At 40.9% G+C, this 19,906-nt stretch overlaps 1 protein-coding gene across 3 annotated transcripts in view; it reads left to right on the forward strand.

Annotated features, from left to right (window-relative positions):
* LOC122791339 (IgA receptor-like) overlaps positions 1 to 19,906 on the forward strand; it is a 632,537-nt gene that overhangs the window by 595,521 nt on the left and 17,110 nt on the right. For 2 of the 3 annotated variants that reach the window (XM_044059054.1, XM_044059052.1), the window contains 2 exons: positions 5,200 to 5,226; positions 8,579 to 8,614. In XM_044059054.1, the coding sequence (XP_043914989.1) occupies positions 5,200 to 5,226; positions 8,579 to 8,614 (63 nt within the window). The remainder of the gene's footprint in view (positions 1 to 5,199; positions 5,227 to 8,578; positions 8,615 to 19,906) is intronic. The other variant, XM_044059053.1, reaches the window with a different exon arrangement.

Below are 19,906 nucleotides of genomic sequence, written 5' to 3' on the forward strand. Positions count from 1 at the left end.
ACACACTCACACAAACCCGCTAACTACTGCTTAAAAGTGCTTACTCCTGCTAACCCCCGCGCTCATTTCTTTGAAAGAAAAGAAAATGGGGAGATAGGAAAGTGGTGAAAAAGGGGCACAAAGAGGGAAAGACAGTAGGGAAAACAGTTCGGGATGTGCAGGACGGGTGTAGGGAAGGTCCATAGTTGCCCATTTCTTTAACAGCAACAGCTGTACATATGCTAGAAATTTGGAGGGAAATTTGAAACCTTCCACCCCTGAGAGAGGGGTGAGGACATCAAAGTATGTTGTACTGCCAATTAAATATCAGTTTATGTGTCCAGCGGACATGTGTGCAGAATGGGCAGCTATGTATGGGGCATAATTTTTTTTGGGAGCAGATTGCCTTTTTTTTTTCAGGTGAGAGTGGAATGTGGGGTGGGGAAGTAGGTATATTTAGGGAGGTAGGTTGGGGAGGTAAACAGGCAAGACAAACAAGATGCATACAGGGGCAGAATATGACACATGTGGTGGGTGAACACCATTGACGGGAAAGGATATTTGGAAATCGCAAGCCCATGAGCCCACAGATGGCAGCAGTGGAACTGAGATCCCCACCCATGGGTAGTCACCACTGCACCTTCACAGCCCAGAGGGTGGCTGTGCTGGGGGCTGTGTAGAAGGGGTAATCTCACCCGTGAGTTGCGCCACATGTGCCTCAAGCTGACGTAGAGGATCAGCGACTCAATGCTCGATCTCCCTACGCACCACAGCCCGGATCGTTCGGAGGGTGATAGGTGGCCCTCCTCTGGCCATGCTTGCACTGGGTTACAAGCCCCATCCCCTGCAGGGCTTCCACTTGAAGGTGGCACAGGGCCATTGGAGGAGGAGGTCCTGGGCTGGGCACTGGACCTGCTGATGCCAGGTGCCATCGCCAGCTGAGGTGGGACAGGTGGGGCTGGGACCGGCCTTCCCATACATTCTATGTTTAGGAGGATTTAATGACAGTATGGGTTGATAACAGCCAACAGCATTCCAAATTAGTTGTAACAGCATGCAGTAGTATTCCCATTAACCCAACACACCAGAGTTCCAACAGTTGAACAACAAGCATAGCACATGCATATATAGAACTACAGTGGACATTCCAAAAGCATGCAGGATTGATTGATGGCAACAGGCCACCAAGATTGTGGTATTTGAACAGGGCACATGCATCAAAGTAAATGCAGATATTTATAAACCAATAGGACATATGTCCCAACAAATGTTTTGAGATAAGACAATACCCATTGAGGTGTGGAATTGCATTGTTTATGCACATACAGTAGGGTGTAAAAAGATACCTCCATTAACAACTTATATGTACTTATAGTTTACACTACATTCCTATTGACTGCATATATATTTCCCCTACATGTATTATTACACTAGGCGATGTCCATTAAATTGTGAAATGGGTTTTGCTAGTTCTTTATATACCTGACCTGTATCTGACATACAAACTATCCAGGATGCAGATGTTACTGCTATGCATTTATATGTTTTATTTATATTTATATATCTACATATCTGGATGTGTTCAGGTGACATTATCAATTGTATTTTACAGCCCCCTACATTTCTAGCAACACACTGACATTTCTGGGGAACACAGTAACAAGCTACTCATGTGCCAGATTTACCTATACATGCCAGCCATGAACCAACAGTTAAGGACTGTATATATGCTTAACAGCTACTGGCACTCCCTTCATCCACTTTATATGGGCCTACCCAAGTGTGGGTTGACAGCGCTTAATACAACAGTACTATTTCTATAATGGAAGGGTACAACAACATATCGAAGAAAGTGACACGGACACACTCCAGGAATTATACCTTTATTAATTACATTACACACTTTTCTAGAAGCTCTCTCATTTATTTGATATTACAGTGCATGCGGAAGACATTCAAGAAGTATTATACCTTCATTAATGGGTTACAACACTCTTTTTCAGGCTCTCTCACTTATTTTAAATAACAGTACATGCAGAGAAATTATTCAAGACTTATTATACCTTTATTATTGGGCTACAACACTTTTTTTCAGGCTCTCTCACTTATTTTATATAACAATACATGCAGAGTAATTACTAACTTGCCTGGTGGTGCAGCCTTAGCAGCCTATCTGCATAGGCTTGCTGATTCGCAGCACGGATACCTGCAGCTGTGAAGTGAATGAAGTGATATTGAGACATATACCTATCCATAATATTGACTACAATAGCAATTCTTACATACTTCATTCCATGGGTACCTACTCAGTAGTGGGGCATTTTCCATCCCATGGGCCTCCTATATCCACTGGTTCAGTCGGTCCTCCTTGCGTCTCTTCAGGTCTGAGTAGTGGTGTCTGACCTGCTCACCAGTGTGAGGGTCATCTGTGGCACTGGTGAGATCATGTGCTAGATGGTTCCAGGCTTCCGCTTTGTATTCAGTGCCCTGGAACTGGCCATGCAGGAGTCTGGCATCATGATTATGGATGAGGAGCCAAACCATTACTTTTGACTCCTCAATGCCCCACCATTGCACTCGAAAGCAAGAGCCCTCTCCAACACCAGCCATGCTGCCTGCAGATGTGAGCTACAACCAGTTATGGCAAGTATTCCCACCTATGGAGCTTAAATATGCCTCATTTCCCACACTTATTTGTGATTGGCCAGTTTTGAAAACTCTCAGCTGAAAGCACACCTGCTTAGCACTGGGTAAACTTTCATTAATATGTATGTGTGTGTTGACAGTGCATGCATATCAAAAGCTGTCATGGCTTAGTGGTTCAGTACTGTGATTATGGTGCACAGTATCCCGGGTTCGAGGCCGGTCATTGCTTTTTATTTTACTACTGGCCAGACTGGCTAGGAGGTGTGGCTGTGTTTTGCCAACTTTGCTCAACTTTGCCCTACGTTGCTCTACGTTGCCCGACGTTGTGCTAGCGCTGTGCGCAGCTCCACGCAAACATGTTTTGTTTGCGCTAGTTGGCATGATGCACAGCTCCACGAAAAACCATTGCGCTAGTTAAAGCAGTGTTAAGCTGTGAGCAATTATACTTAAATGTGCTTAATACTGTTAAACTTTGCTTAGTAGTGCTTCACATTGTTTAAGATACATTACTTATGCATTCATCAGTATGCATAACCATTTCACCTTCTTATATATATATATTAAATATCGTTCACTACTTCATAGGCCATTTCACTGCTTTTTACTAAAATTTAATAGGTAAATTTCAGGAATTATTTTTATATACAGATTTCCTACAGAAAATAGACAGGGGAGTGGTGGGACTTGAACCGGGAATGCCTCCTCTTTGTGCGAAGGCTCTACCATTACGCTATTACTAGTTGGCTTAATTTTCATATATGTTTCTTATTAGCCTCTTCAATCTCTAAACTGCTAACTCTAGCTAAGCAATGGGCAAACCCGTGCAAACACGCACAAATACAGGCAGCTATATCGGGAATAATAAAAAAAATAAAAGTTATACATTTTCTCATTGTACAGGGGTTTAGACTGTGGGGGGAATGTAGTGTTGGGTATGTGCACATTTGAGCGGACTCACTCATGTCAGTTCATAGTTTCATAGATTAGTACTAGGCTAACTAACCTTGTAAGCCATTGTAAGCCTAGCCAATTATCCCTTGTGAGACTCAAACCCTGAATTTTGTGTTTGAAAGGCAAACACCTTAACCATTAGGCAACCCTCCCAACCCTATAAACACCTCTGTCAGACTCAAACCCCAGACCTTGGACACACTAGACTGCATGAAGTACCACTAAGCCACAGCGGATATAAAGCAAGTACACTACCTGTTGTGCTATTGACATTGATATTTGCCTGTTGAAGGACTTGCAGGGGCGTGGATTTTTGGACTGCTCGGCAGTCCGACACACCCCCTGCACTTGTGCATGCTCCGTGTTAGCCTTAGAGTTAAGTCAGCGTGCCCTCATGAATATGCATGGCGTGCTGATGTCTTCCTCTTAGGCTGCAGTTTCAGTGTAAGACTTATTTAGTCTTACACGGAGGATTAGTGAATCCCGGGGATAATGTATTTACCTGCAGTATATGCACTTAAGATTGCTACTGTAACTTCAGTTTCCCGTGAATCACAACTCTGACTTTATCCCCCAAGCTATAGTCATATGAAAGCAAGGATTTGTAATTGTGGAGTGTTATTGTCTCATGGGTAAAGTAAGTTGTTAGTACAGGCAGCGAATTGTGCCAAGGATACTTACACTGATTTTACAACCCCCCCCCCCCACACACACACACACACAAAATATCCATGTTTTTATTTACAAATTTCCTGTCTCCTGAGCATAAAACCATGGGACTGAGTGGCATTCATGTTACTTTCATAACGTCAGCATATTCTGAGTCATTGGACAGAGAAGAGTTGACCTTACTGATTTGTTTATTCGATGGAATAAATTACTATTGAATTTGTATGTGTTGTTTCATTTGAATATTGTAGTATGCATCTGAGCATCAGTATAATAAGAGATGAACTCAAGGATGAACATACTGATATAACCTACTGTGCAAATCAAACATGTAATTGTATGTTGCTCTTGACTACATGTTGCATACTGAATCAATGAGTAGATGAAAAGATAGCTTGTAAATTTCTAGATACCATATCTATGTACATTCTACTAAGATTTTATATATATATATATATATATATATATATATATATATATATATATACTATCAAAATTTCGAACGGTACTCCGTCGGCTGTACTATCGTCGAACATGGATGTTCGAAAACGGTAATATCGATGTCAAAAAAACAATCTAGGAACGGGTTTTAACATGGGTCTAGGTAGGTGTTCAGTATTATTCTGAATTACAAACATTTCCCCTACCTCGACCAATGTTAAAACCCATTCCTAGAATGTTTTTTTGACATTGATATTACCGGTTTTGAACTTCTGTGTTCGATGATAGTACAGTCAATGGAGTACCGTTCGAAATTTTGATAGTAAACCTACATATATATATATATATATATATATATATATATATATATATATATATTTATATATACATTTATAATATATTTTGAGCATGTAGCTGTCACTTACTAATTAGAAAGTGCTTAAGGAATTATATGTCCTGAGAAGCATAGCTTGTTTCTAAATCATTAATAAAAGCCTTTATTTTTGTAAATAGAAATGAAAACACTTCATGAAGAGAAAGGTAAAATATGTTGCTTTCTTTATTTTACAGTTTAGTTCACATGCATGTTGCCTACACTAATGATAATCTTGGCTGTTGCTCATTTTTGTTAAGGTTTACTAACATTTAAATACCTATTTGTTCTATTTGTTCATACTCATTAGAAGTGTCATTATTTATCTTAAGCCCCAAAAGTGAGGAATGGTATCCCACCTAGATGAACTGGGATTGACATATGATAAAGGAATTGTTGCAAACTACTACATCTTGTTTTATGGTCACTTTGATTAAAATGCTTCTTTCCAGTCATCATTTTCATTTTCCAGAATATTCATATGTAGACTCACTGGAAGCTCTCTTTACTCTAGAGAATGCTGAGGTCTGTGCAGTCTCAGAGATGTGGTTTATAGCCGCGGACAGCACACCAACAGTGCAGGGTTATAATGCCTTCCACACATATAGACTACCTACTTCACAGGCAGGAATTAAAGGTGGAGGTGTCTCTATATACATCAAAGATAAATATACTTCAAGGCTGGTCAAACAGGACAATGCACTTGAGCTACTCCATGTTCAAATCACCATAGGTAAAATCCAATACTACTTCTTTTCAAGCAATAGGTCCCCCTCTATGACCCAGAAGCACCATACCATGTATTTAAACTTATTAGAAACACTAACCATCCAACCCAATACCATAGTCATGGGTGACTTTAATTACCCCACTATTAACTGGGAATCATATATGATATCAAACGTTCATGCACAGAGATTCCTGAATTTTGCCCAGATAGCCAATACACCAACCAGGGGTGCAGCTATACTGGATCTGGTCCTCACTAACATGAGAGAATGCTGCACACTCCCTACTGTAATGTCTTCCCTGGTAAGGTCAGACCACAAAATGGTCTCCCTTGAAGTAAAAATAAAACCTGGACCCTCAAGCTAAACCGAGAATATTCAGGAACTATTCTAAGGCTAACCTCCTGCTATTATGTGAGAACCTTGCAAAATTTCAAGACCCTATAAACCTTGAGAACATTTCTGCCTATGTAGAACTGTTCACAGAAACCCTATGCAAGCATGTTAATAGCTGTATAGAGGCAGCTGTACCCACCAGGAAGAAGTACAAAATTAACTCAAAAAACAAGCCACCCTGGTGGAATCACAAAATCAATTGGATGTATAACAGGAGGAAGAAAATCTTGGCAAAAATTAGGAGATGCAGCACCCAGCAGTATAAAAGCACTCTCATTATACTAAACAAACAACTCAGAGGACAAATAAAGTCTACCAAAGACAAATTTGAGGTACTTTTGGCCACCCAGTCCAAAGACAGCCACAAAGCATTATTTAGCTATGTCTGCAACCTCAAAGGCAATACACAATTGTGTGCAGAACCCATTGTAAATGGAGCCACCTATACTGAGCCAGAAGATATAGCAAACCTCCTGGCTGACAAATTCAGCTCCAACTTTATTCCTCTCTCCCCCTCAACCTTCCCTCAGGAAATATCATCAAATGTAACTCCCCATACTATCACTAGGGAACAGGTCCTTAATGCTCTCTTTAAGACCAAGAACACTGCATCAGTGAGCCCAGACAATATCTCAATATGCCTACTAAATAGCATGAAACATGACCTATTAAGACCTCTGGAATTACTATTTAACTGTAGCCTCCAAACAGGCTTCATGCCTCATGAATGGAAAAAGGCAACAGTCATCCCTCTGCACAAAGGTGGGTCATTTACAGATCCTGGAAACTACAAATCCATAAGTCTACCTAGTCTTATATGTAAAGTCATGGAAAGAATTATTATGGAGATGATCAACAGAGATATAATAAACCTCCAGACACTGAACCCAACACAGTTTGGTTTCATAAAGGGCAGATCATGTCTACTCAACCTGATGGACTTCTTTGAGAAGGTCACCAAAGGAATGGATGAGGGCAAACTCATTCACACTGCCTACCTTGACCTGGCCAAGGCATTTGACACAATATACCACTCAGGCATTGTTGACAAACTCAAGAGGTTAGGTACAAACCCATATGTCACCCGGTGACCTGCTCTCAGACAGGACCCAGGAAGTTAGAATTAGGGGTCTACCTCTACAAAGAAGTCAGTCACAAGTGGAGTCCCTCAGGAATCAGTCCTTGGACCGCTCCTTTTTGGCATTTACTTCTCAGAACTCAAGGCCAATGTCAGTGGTCTCTGGCTGACTAAATTTGCAGATGATTGCAAATTAGGAGCTGTCATTGAATCTCACACTAAAACAAATGTTCTCCAAGAGGGGGCTGATACAGACAAACAACTGTTGTCAGAGTCATGAACTAAAATTAAATGCCAAGAAATGCATAATAGTATCCTTTAGGAAGTCATCCATCCCTGGTAACTATCATATTGACAACACATCCCTTAGAGCTGACCCAGTAGTCAGAGACATAGGGGCACACATAGATAGTAATCTAGCCTTTGATCATCATGTGTCTACAGTGGTGATGAAATCATTCTATGTTGCACAACTTATAAACAAAGGTATGCCATCTAAGTCCAAGGAAGTCATTGTTCACTGTATTTGGCATTCATCAGACCTATCATTGAGTATAATGCTCCCTTTGGTATGTACCTAACAAGGCATATCCAACAACTGGAATGTCCACAGAGGTTCCTCACTAAAAGAATACAGGGTGTAAGTAATATGTCCTATGCAGACTGCCTCAAGGCCCTATCCCTGTATTCTGTCTCCTACAGGCTTTTGAGGGGACATCTATGCCTGGCAAACAGGACATTGTCAGCCCCCACTCTGATGGACCTCCTACATATCCACAAAACAAACAGTACCAGAATTAACCATTCTAAAGACTCAAACCTTGTTTGTCATATAAATAGGACCTGCTGGAGAGATAGGTATGTATCCCAGAGACTACCCCATCTATGGAACAGGCTCCGCATCCATGTGAACAGAGTTCCTCCCTAATCCAATTCAAGTGCAATGTGGATAACTGGATGGGAAATCGGAAATTCATCCCTGGTTTGGCACCTATGTCTCTGATGCAAACAGGTAACCTGTAAATGATTCATCTCCCAGGCCCATGCTTACACTTATCTAGGGTATCAGAACTTGCCAGAGATTTTTTTTTGCGATAAAACCTACTTTCTATAACAGATTACTGGGAGAAAACTACAATCTTCCTCACTTTCTATCTGTGTTTGGCAGTTGTAGGTGACTGATGTGACTTCAACAAAACAATTACATTAAAAATGCCTGCAGGAATATCAGTTAATGAATGACACATCTCATGTTATTATTGTTGTCAATTACTTGTTCAGTTCAATTGTAAATTAAATCAGCATTTTTTTCCCTAGATGCTATAGAAAAAGAAAAGAAATGTATGGAAACAGGTAAAGAATGATAGAATGTAATCAATATTGAATGTTTAGGGGAAAAAAGCTTGCATATACTTGTACACTAATTTGTTTCCTTTATACCTATGAGAAGCCGTTAGATTGCCTTAGGAAGTTAGCTACCCATTTGGACGGTGCTTTGTAACAGACAGTTTAAATACATTATACTTCCTTATATCACTGAAGTTTTCAGCAGCTGTTTTTTTTTTTTTAATTTAAAAAAATTAATCTATTCATGATTGTTGTTTTTTCTTTTTCTTGCACTCTTGAGGTGTTTTTGAAATATGACATACACATCCAGACAATAATAAATAATCGCCTAGCAAACACTGTATCCTTGTTTCATTGTACCATTTTGTATAATACCTCAGGAAAAAAGGCAGTGGCCTTGCTACTCAATGAGTAGATGAAAAGCAGGTGTTCCTGGGAGCATTTGAATTAATGTGCTTAAACAGGGAAGCACTAACAGAGTCAGTCAGATCAGTGTCATAGCAGAAAAACTTTATCAACATCCAGATAAAATTCAATTTTATTTCCTCCATTTTCACTGTAAGGTCACTACTTCTATGAAAAGAAGAGGGCTGGCACAAACTCATAGAGAAGTTAATGTCATTCTAAGAGAGACATTTAGATTACACAAAAGGACAACGATTGTCACTCTTGGACTGAGAGCAGAGGCTTGGCTAATGGCCCCTCTATCTATACTTCCCAGCATTCCTTCCAACACCAGGTCCTCCACTTGAATATGGGTTACTGACAGTAAGGTAAACACACTCCCTTCTCATTTAACATATCCTACTAATGTGTATGAATGTATCAAATTAATTGCGACACACTATGGCTATATAACATGACTTACAATAATGCCAATGAATGATAATTTCTACATAAATGTAAAAAATATTACAGCAAATTTCTCAGAGTAAAATATATTATCAAATACACAATTCCATTTTCTTACAATAGTGATTATTGCTTGTGAGTCTGAAACAGATTGGCATATGTGCAGTGAAATAAAACATGCATATGGAATCAGGAAAAATTAGTTTTCCTTCTGATGCCATGACTAGTCAATAACAAAAGTATTTTAGCCAGTTGTTGGCCTTAGTATATTGAGCAGATGTTCACTAAACACCTACAATAAAAAAACGATTATAATGTTAAATGTCAGAATGTGACAGTAAAGCAGCGTGAACTAAAGCCACAAGGCCTATGTTTGAAAGGCAATATCTTGCTCCCAGCTTTGAGATTGCTTTACAAAACTCTCCAGTAATCACAGTGTATTCAACTGTAAAGCACATTTTGATGGATACTGTATGACCAGCTTTGGACGGCTACCATAAGCTGTACACAATAACTTGTGGCAACCTTTCCACATTCAGAGACAGCCATACAACAGTGCTTTTACATGAAGATGTGCAGCACCACAGTGGGCTGTCTCTGTGGCTGTACTACATGCCAACAAAGTATTCTGGGAGAGAGACGTTTGCTAATTAGTTATGTGCTTTCCCCTGGAACTGCATGTGGTAAGGTATTTACACACCTGGCTGTATTAATTAGCATTGTCACACCTGACTGCTCAGTATAATTAATGTGGCCAAGAGTCCATGCTCATCCATCACATTAGATGCAAGTGGTGGGGAGTTTAATCAGGTAGTATTAGGGTGTTTGTAAGTGTGTGTATGTTTGGGACTCCATGTGTGAGTGTATGATGAGTGTTTTTCTGCCTCGGAAATGGCAGTCTGCAGATTTAGTCAGGGGGTAAGTTAGGATTGTGTGTGTGTGTGTGTGTGTGTGTGTGTGTGTGTGTGTGTGTGTGTGTGTGTGTGTGTGTGTGTGTGTGTGTGTGTGTGTGTGTGTGTGTCTGTGGTGGAAAGGAGGGTTTGAGGTGGCTGTCATAATTCCACACACTCCTATACTAATAAGCAAAGCCTGCAGCACTAAGTCAGGGAGGCATTAGTGACTATGGACAACTCTACAGACATTGATGAAGGGGAGAACTTTTAGTGTAATCAGAGCACATAAACATAGTGGGGGTTGGGGGGGGACACTGGACATCAGGGATAATTTCTTGTGCCTTAATGCCACTTAAATATGACAGAAATGGGGAACACTAGACACCACAGATACTTTATATAACGTTTGAATATACCTAATGAAAAAAACGATTGTGCAGGGAACCAATAGATACCAGGGATGCTATAAGTAGTGCACCTTAAAGGCACTAAACGGATTCAAACCCTGTACCTTCCCACCAATAATATTAGTCCTTTGTGTCATCAACAGATGCAAGAGATACACTGTCAAGCAATAAGACTTAAAAAAAAAACAAAGGGTTTAAAATCCTCCATCCATGCCACAGAAAAACTCAGTACTAACTCTCTGCACTGAGTGATGAGTTAGGGCAGCAGAGATTTTTTTAAATATATAATAAGGGTCTTGGCCATTCTTCAATGCTCACAAGATTTCATGACCTATGAGGCAGAAGGAAAGGGAACATTAAGCATACTTCTCAACCTTGTAGTCCATGAAATCATGACAAAGCTACAATTAGTGGTGGGGAAAAATCATGGATGGATTTTAGTTATTCCTCCTACCTAATTAGAAAGTCAATAGTATATTAGCTTTTGTACTACTATGCATTTATTGAAGACTATGAAGTGTGAAACTCTAATGTCTGGCATTATTGACTGACTATAATTACCTGTGATTTACAAGGGCAGGAAAAAGGAGACACTTGGGATGTTCTGCAAACACAGAGACAGGTATGGGGTATGTAGGGTATGTGCATGTGTTTGAATATGTGTATTGTATATGGAAGAATGAATCATAGGATATCTGTGATAACAACAATGCATCTGTTAACTTATTCAGGAAAAGTGATGAGCAGCACTTGTGGTAGTTAATGGAGATTCATAGACATGCAAATTATCCACTAAGGAAGTCTTTCTTCATTGCAGCTAATGTATCCCTGAATATGTAAATACCACATTGTCTAAACAGAGCCATTTTACCTTTTATTTTACCATGAGCACTAGGGATCTTTCTGAATCTCCAAGCTATTTTCTAAACTTCCAGTGCAGAGCAATTCTGCCTTTGACCCCAAAGCTATACCAATCTGAAATTATGTTATTATAGCCACAGCATGTTTCAAATGGAAAATATATTTTGAGGTGAACATTTCTAGTTTTTTTCTGCAGGATTTTTGGCTGGAAATGTTTATATAGATATGTCTATACTCCAAGTACACTCCAGAGAGTTTTTCCTCAGGCAGACAGCAAATGTTGGAAGTGTGACAGGGAAGAAAGAGGTAATTTGGAACATATTTCCTGGGAGTGTGGTGAATTGGCAGACGTTAAGGATTCCCTGTGGGATGCACTGTCAGAGATGCTTGGGCAGATTGATCTGACACGAGAGATGATTTTTCTGAGCTATGATACAGAGTCGGCATTGCTTGCTGTGTCTAATAATGGTGGCTGCCAAAAAAGCAATTTTACTAGGAAATGGAAATCAAAATGTAAACCAACTATAGTAGAAGTAGTGAATATAGTAACAGAGATAAAACAACTGGAATTGAGGTCTTTAGAAAAGGGTAGGAGCAAACTGCATAGGAAAAAAGAAGAACTGTAGGAATGATGCATACAAGGGAAGAATGAGGTTTAAAAGGCAGCAGGACTTAAATGAGCTATGTAAGGTTTGACTGAAAACGATTGGGTAGATTATAAGTGATGTATAATGTTTACATTGGCTTAAAAACACGTGTGTTTGCACATTTTTCAGATCGTGCAGCACTATGAGGCTACAGTTAAACTATTCCAGGTGCCAGAAAATCTGCTCTTCAAATTTTCCCTTAAAACTAGCTGGTTTCTCAGTAGTAGCACTAAAATCTGACCCCCTGTGACTAGCACTTGCTCTAGAATCTGATGTAAAGCACTAGGAAGCCTGAACCTGATACAAGCACTCAGCTCTCCTTGTCAATAAGGAGAAATTAATCATAGGCACTAAACAGCCTACAATTGCAAAGTACCTTGCAAAGGTAAGGGAAAACAGCTCTTAAACTTTACAAAAAAGCACCTAAACAGGCATGTCCAAGGGTCAGCTTCCGGTGGTTTCTCCTGTCCACCTGGTGAATCTGGGCATACTGGGGCAATGCGGCAACTGCCTCATGTACACAGACAATCCTCTCCTCCTACCACCCAACACTACAACCTGTGAGAGATGCATTTACATAGCCAAACTGGAAGCAAAGCTCTCTCCGGTCAAGACTGTGCTAGACAGTCAAGAGGAGAAGGCTAACACCTGCATTACACCTCTAGCAACTCATAGCCCTTCAAAACCCACACCATCAACTCCCACACATAGCAACACTAAGCCCACATATGCAGAGGCCCTTAACATTAACCTGCCCAAGCAACAAGGACCTCCGAAGCCAAAATGCAAACAAACACCAGTCACAACCAAAGTGATACATAGCTCACAACACCAGTGTGCCACCCAACAACAGCCCCTAAGGCAAGACAATGTACCCAACACTTTAGTCATTGGTGACTCTATAGTCAGGCACACTGATGTCCCACTCACCAGGCTGAACAAGGAGAAAATTATAGTCAGCTGCCTGTCGGGTGCCAGGATCCGCCACATAACACATGCACTCAAGTCACTCCACAACAAGTACAAATACGACTCTGTCATTGTCCATGCTGGAGTAAATGACTTGAGACGTACCTCGTTGGACTACATGAAAAGAGACATGGAAGAGCTCTTGGATCATGTGACCCAGGCAGGTATGACCCTAGTCCTGAATAGCATCCTGCCTTCGCCCAGAATGATACCACAGTATAAGGACAAAATGATTGACTTCAACAATTGGCTAAGCTTCTGGTGTCATTCAAAGGGGATCCAGTATTTGTCTGCCTGGGAAGACATGATCGACAAACCACAATGCTTTGCCAGAGATGGTCTGCACCTGTCACCCCTGGTATTCAGGTTACTGGCTAAAGCTCTTGCCACCCCTATAGTGCCTTTTTTAGGCAAGGTTCAAAGGATAAAACCACCACCGTAACAGATACAAGCATGCAAAATCTGAAGGTAATGCTACTCACTGCTAGAAGTCTAAACCTCAAAATGCACTCTCTCGAGGCACTCCTAAAAATGGAGAACATCAATATCTGTGCAGTGACTGAGACCTGGTTCAAGGCTCCAGAGAGCAATACCAGGCTACAATTCTTACCACACTTTTCGGCCACAAAACAAAGACCGAAACACTAAAGGTGGGGGAGTGTCCATATTCACCAAGGATATTCACACCTCCAGGCTAGTTGCCCAACACAATGCATCTGAAATTCTCCAGATGCAACTAACACTAGGTAAGACTGCAATCCAAATTGTAGCTTGCTACAGATCCCCCACCATACCCCAAGATTCTCACTACACCTTCCTAAACATACTGGAAAATATTAAGATACAACCAAACACCCTAATACTAGGTGATTTCAACTACCCTGCCATTAATTGGGAAAACTACTCGGGTACCAATTCCTTTTCCCAACGGTTCTTGGAATTCATAAATTCTAATGCCCTGGATCAACTAATCCATTGTCCAACCAGGGGCTCCAATATCCTAGACCTGGTCATTACCAACATGGGAGATAGATGCTCCACACCAGTGGTCACCCCCTCATTGGTCAGGTCTGACCATAAGCAAATCACCCTTGACATCCACATCCCACCCCCAACCCCCAGTAAGGAAACCTCCTTAAAAAACTTCTCCAAAGCCAATTTCATGCTACTGAAGTCAGAAGTGACAAACTTCACAACACCCATACAGACAGGATCTGGAAGTTCAACTGCAGAATCCTACACTAAGGCACTGTATGAGCACATCCACTCGTGCATGAATCTCTCCATCCCAAATAGAACCAATATGCTCTTCTCCAAAAAAAGGAAGCCAATCTGGTGGTCCCCTGCTATAAACAAACTATACAACAGAAGGAAAAAACTGTTGCAGAAAAGAGGAAAATCCCAGGATGCAAAAAACTCCCTCACCAGCTTCAGTAAGAAGCTGAGATCCCTCATAAAATCCTCAAAAGCTAGTTACGAAAATAAAATTGCCAAAGATTCCAAAGACAACCACAAGGCATTCTATAGTTATGTCAAGAATCTAAATGGCAATGCTCAGATCTGCTCTGAACTACAACAGAATGGCAATAAATATACTGATCCCAAGGATATTGCCAATATCCTGGCAGATCGATTTAGTGCCAACTTCACTCCCTTCTCACCCCTAAAGGGCCCATCTCAATTCCAAAAGATTGCCAAATTCCGATAATCACAGCCACACTGGTAGAAACAGCACTCTCCAAAGCTAATAATACAGCATCCATGGGACCAGATGACATCCCAGGCTGTGTACTACATGAAATACAAAATGAACTGGCACCCCACCTAAGTGACATGTTTAATCATAGCCTCACCTCAGGCTTCGTGCCCACTGAGTGATGCACAGCTACAGTTATCCCGCTCCACAAGGGAGGATCCACCTTGGATCCCGGGAACTACCATCCCATCAGTCTGACAAGCCTGATCTGCAAGGGCATGGAACGCATTATCATGGAACTTATAAACAAAGACATTGGCAACCTCCAGACATTGGACCCCACCCAGTTTGGGTTTGTGAAGGGCCAATCTTGTCTCCTGAATCTGATTGACTTCTTTGAATCGGTCTCCAGAGCTGTGGATGAGGGTAAGGAGGTCCACACAGCCTATCTGGACCTCACCAAGGCCTTCGACACCATCTCCCACTCTGGAATCATAGATAAACTTACTAAGCTGGGCATAAATCCCTACGTCACTCGATTGGTTGCCAACTGGCTTACTGACAGAACCCAGACTGTAAAAGTAGCCAACTCCAAATCCAGCTCCAGACAAGTGACAAGTGGAGTACCTCAGGGTTCAGTCCTGGGACCACCCTTGTTTGGCATCGACTTCTCTGAAGTACAGGCCAACATTAAGGGACTCTGACTAACAAAGTTTGCAGATGACTGCAAACTGGGAGCCATTATTGAATCCCCAAATGATGTGGATATTCTACAAAAGGGCCTTACAGAAACAGATGCTTGGTGCCAGAGCCATGGGCTCAAGCTTAATGCCAAGAAATGTATAGTCATCCCCTTTGGAAAAAAGACATGTACCCATGAACTACCACATAGGTGGTAGGACACTAAACATCAAAAGTGTGATGAGAGACTTAGGGACACAAGTGGACAGTGGTCTCACTCTCGATAACCACATCACCACAACAGTCAGAAAATCCTTCTACGTGGCACACCTCATCACTAAGGGCTTTTCATCCAGAAAAAAGGAGGTCATTGTCCCACTGTACTCATCCCTCTTTAGACCCATTATAGAGTATAATGCCCCATTTGGTATGTACCTCACAAGACATCTGCAACAGCTGGAAAGGCCACAGAAATACCTCACTAAAAGAATCACAGGCCTAAAGCAGATGCCATATGCTGACATTCTAAAAAAATTCCAGCTATACTCTGTGGTATATCGTCTACTCAGAGGCGATCTCTGTTTAACATACAAGGCCATGTCAAACCCTGAGCTGTTGGACATGCTCTACTTAAAGAAATCCCAATCCCCCAGTGCCACACACTCCAGGGATCTAAACCTTATCATCACATTGAACAAAACATGCTGGAGGGATAGGTTCCTGATCCAGAGACTCCCCATACTCTGGAATAGACTGCCCATACATGTCAAGCAGAGCACCTCATTGGCCGTCTTCAAAAGGAACCTTGATGATTGGATGGGCGATAGGAAATTCAACCCGGGGATCATGTCAGTCACCCTGCTAGACATGGGCCCAGAGAAGTAAATAATGTGGGAAAAAATTTCCAGGGAATTGTTATGGCTAGACTTGCATAGGCCTTAGGGCCGATAGCCTAGTACCAACCTATGAACCTATGAACAACTGGGAATGTGTCATTATGGTTTGTGATGTAAAATGCTTGCAACTAGGATTGTGTTGTGGTTTGTTTTCATTTATATAAATGTATAATTACCTATGCAGTAAGTGACACTTTACATAAATTCTGTAATTCCGGCCTTTTTTAAACAAGAAATATCTTTAGTAATGGTGCATAGGTCATATGATATATAACAATATACGTGAAGCATAATGTTTGGTATGTCAATTATAGTTTGATTTATTTTTGTATGAATGCAAATTTGCCTGTGTCACAAGTGAAAATTAAAAAAAAAGCAAATACGCATTTTAGACTATTATTGTAGTTAATGCATTGAACACAACCTCATCACACCACCCACAATGAAAACTGACTGTAATTTGAAATTTGATACTATGGCAGTAAAGAATCTGAACTAAAATCATTGAGCCTGTCCCTGCAAAGGTATATATCTTTATCTCTCTTTGAGATTTAATTACAAAATTGTCAGGAAGTAATAAGAAGATGGTAAACTACAAAACATATCTAAGGCTGCACATTTAACATCATAAATTCCATTGCAGCCTAACTCTCAGTTTGATCCCATAATTTTATCCACTTGAAACTGTGGCATTATAGACACAATATAAGAAAAGAAAAAATACTTTTCGTCCTGATCTCCTTAAATAAACACATCACATGATGTTTGACAACCTTTATTAATCACAGCATTAACATCCACATAACTGTTATTATCCCAGCATAAACATCCATGTAACTGTTAGCTAGGGCAGCATGATCTAATTTATCTTGACCAAATAAGCAGCATCCTTACGTCTACTCACTTATTTTACTTATCAAGTAGCATCACATCACTCACTTTCATTTCCCGCTTATTGAATTTAAACATCCAACCAAATAAGCAGCATCCTTACCTCCTCTCACTTATTTTACTTGTCAAGCAGCATCCAAGCTCTCACTTTTCTTTTCCAACTCCATGAAATGAGCATCCAGCACCAGAGAGGGAACAGAAGAGGGACAGGCCTGCCCCTGTTCTCTGCCACCAACCTGTCCAGGCTGTTCCCCCTCCTTCCAACCAAAACTTCCAACAAAATCTTCCAAACAAACACAACCATACATTAAAAGGGGTGAAGCCAAACATCATTCATTGTACTCCCTCCTTTCTGAATCAAACTGGATCCCTGTCATCAACCTCCCAAGCCCTACCATATAAATACCCAAAGTAGCAAATTGCCTATGTCGCTGAAATTTAAACCGATGATCTCTCTTCCATGCCAAAGTAACACCCATACCCTTGTATAACCTCTGTAAATTAAAGAAATCTCACTTATCTTAACTGCCAAAAATAGCTTTATAAGTATTCCCAGGTCATTACCTGCCAAGCATACCACCAGAACTCTAAGAAGCCCAATGTCACCCGAAACAAAGCAAGGTCAATTGCTGTCATCATGCCTAACTGCAGCCCCTTTTTCACCCAGTGGATATAATAATGACCAAAATGAGATTTCCTTTACTAATACATTAATTTAATAGAAATCCTGCCAAAAGCATTTACTGACTAACAAACTACCCTCTTAATGACTTCAATACAGCCATAAAGCAAATGCCACTGTAGCCCTATGATCCTCCATTTAACAACACCAACTCTCGCAATAAAAATCTATCGTGTCAATAACCAATGTCTGCAAATCTTCACACTATCAAACCTACCCCCAACTCTTCAAGCATATGAACCACCTTCAAAGATTTAGCAAATTCACGTAACCCTGTCACTCGTGGAACTATACTAATCGCAGCTAAATTCTCCTTGACCAGCTGAACTGCTTCACCTCATTTCCAAGCCTGAACCAAATAACTCAATCCTTCTTCTCAGACTCCTTTCCCCAGGCAGGTGCAACACAAATTTAGTAAAGCTAACAAAACCCTACCATATGCTTTCCTTATAAAAGCTGCCACAGACTCCTGCAGCAAGCATCTAATCCTTCTAAACCAACCTGACATGTCTAGTTTAGCAGCACCCGCAACCCATACCCCCTGCCATATTAATCATGTGAAAATGACCCTATTCCCTACAACTTTCCCTGCTAAACCTATGACACCAGCTATATTGAAATTAACTCCAAAATTCAACATCCCTCCTCCAGTCATCCATCCCTTCTGCCAACCAGCAAGCCATAAACCAATAGCCCCCAAAGTATGCCCCCACCCAGTACTTCCTGCCACATTAGTAAACAAATGCAAATCCCCATGAACAACCCAATTTGTCTGCCAAAAGCTCGACCACATCCTTAATCTGCTGCTTGTCCTTGAATTTCCCTCTCAAAGCTTTTCTTTCAATGCATCCAGTAAAGAAACAAGCCCTGACCTACATTTTCAGGGTCCCAAAACAATGCCTTGCTTAAGCCTGCTTACATCTGCCTACCCAATGGAACAGCCAATTCCTCACCTATCCCCCAAAACACCCAGATACCTTCAAACCCTACCTACTGTTAAAGTCAAACATATAAAGTACTACTTCCTAGCAGACCAAAGGAAAGGAAATTAAACAAACCCTATAATCTACCCACCCACCATTCCTACTCCATCAAACCTTCATGATTTCTTTCTTCCTCTATAAAATATTAAGATTCCTACCAATTGACCTCTCCCACCCTTGATTCAATAGAAAATCCTTAAGAAAACCCCATCTATTAATTCATGCACTACTTATCAGGAAATGGCACGAACAGATGATGCAATACCATACATTAATGGGAAAATGCATCCCCCAGTCTTCCCTTTGACCCATGAAAGGACACCCCTTTTCTCTACCCCCAAAGATTCCCTTTACTCAGCTACCATGAAATTCATGTAATAACAAAGATAGCCTACACGGATCAGGCTGCTGTAAACCCAGTTAACCAACATGCCTTCCCATCTGTCACCTTCACAGCTGAATACATACCCACACAATTCAAACAAGTGTGCGAAACCCTACATGCCACACACAAACATACCCCAGTCCTGCCCCCTTACTTACCAAGATTGGCAAGGCCAAGGAGGTATCCTTCTGTAAGCACACCATCATGTAATAAATGAAACCTAACACTTAAGGAAGCTTAGTATCCAGTTGTCCACTGTCTTTAGCAACAAAGCCACTAAAGTCTTCCAAGCCTTATTTACTGTTTGCAATTTCTGATTCCATCAGACGTTGCACCCCATCACATCAATTAATTCAAATTATCTACATTTTCCCCCATTCTAAACCTTCCCTCCAACTAAAGTGGTAGGTGAAAGGATCTAAAGATCCCCCTTCGCTACTCCAGGGCTTGTTTAG

Source organism: Protopterus annectens, chromosome 17.part0, assembly GCF_019279795.1.
Source record: "Protopterus annectens isolate FY-2018-M chromosome 17.part0, PAN1.0, whole genome shotgun sequence".
NCBI lineage: Eukaryota > Metazoa > Chordata > Ceratodontiformes > Protopteridae > Protopterus > Protopterus annectens.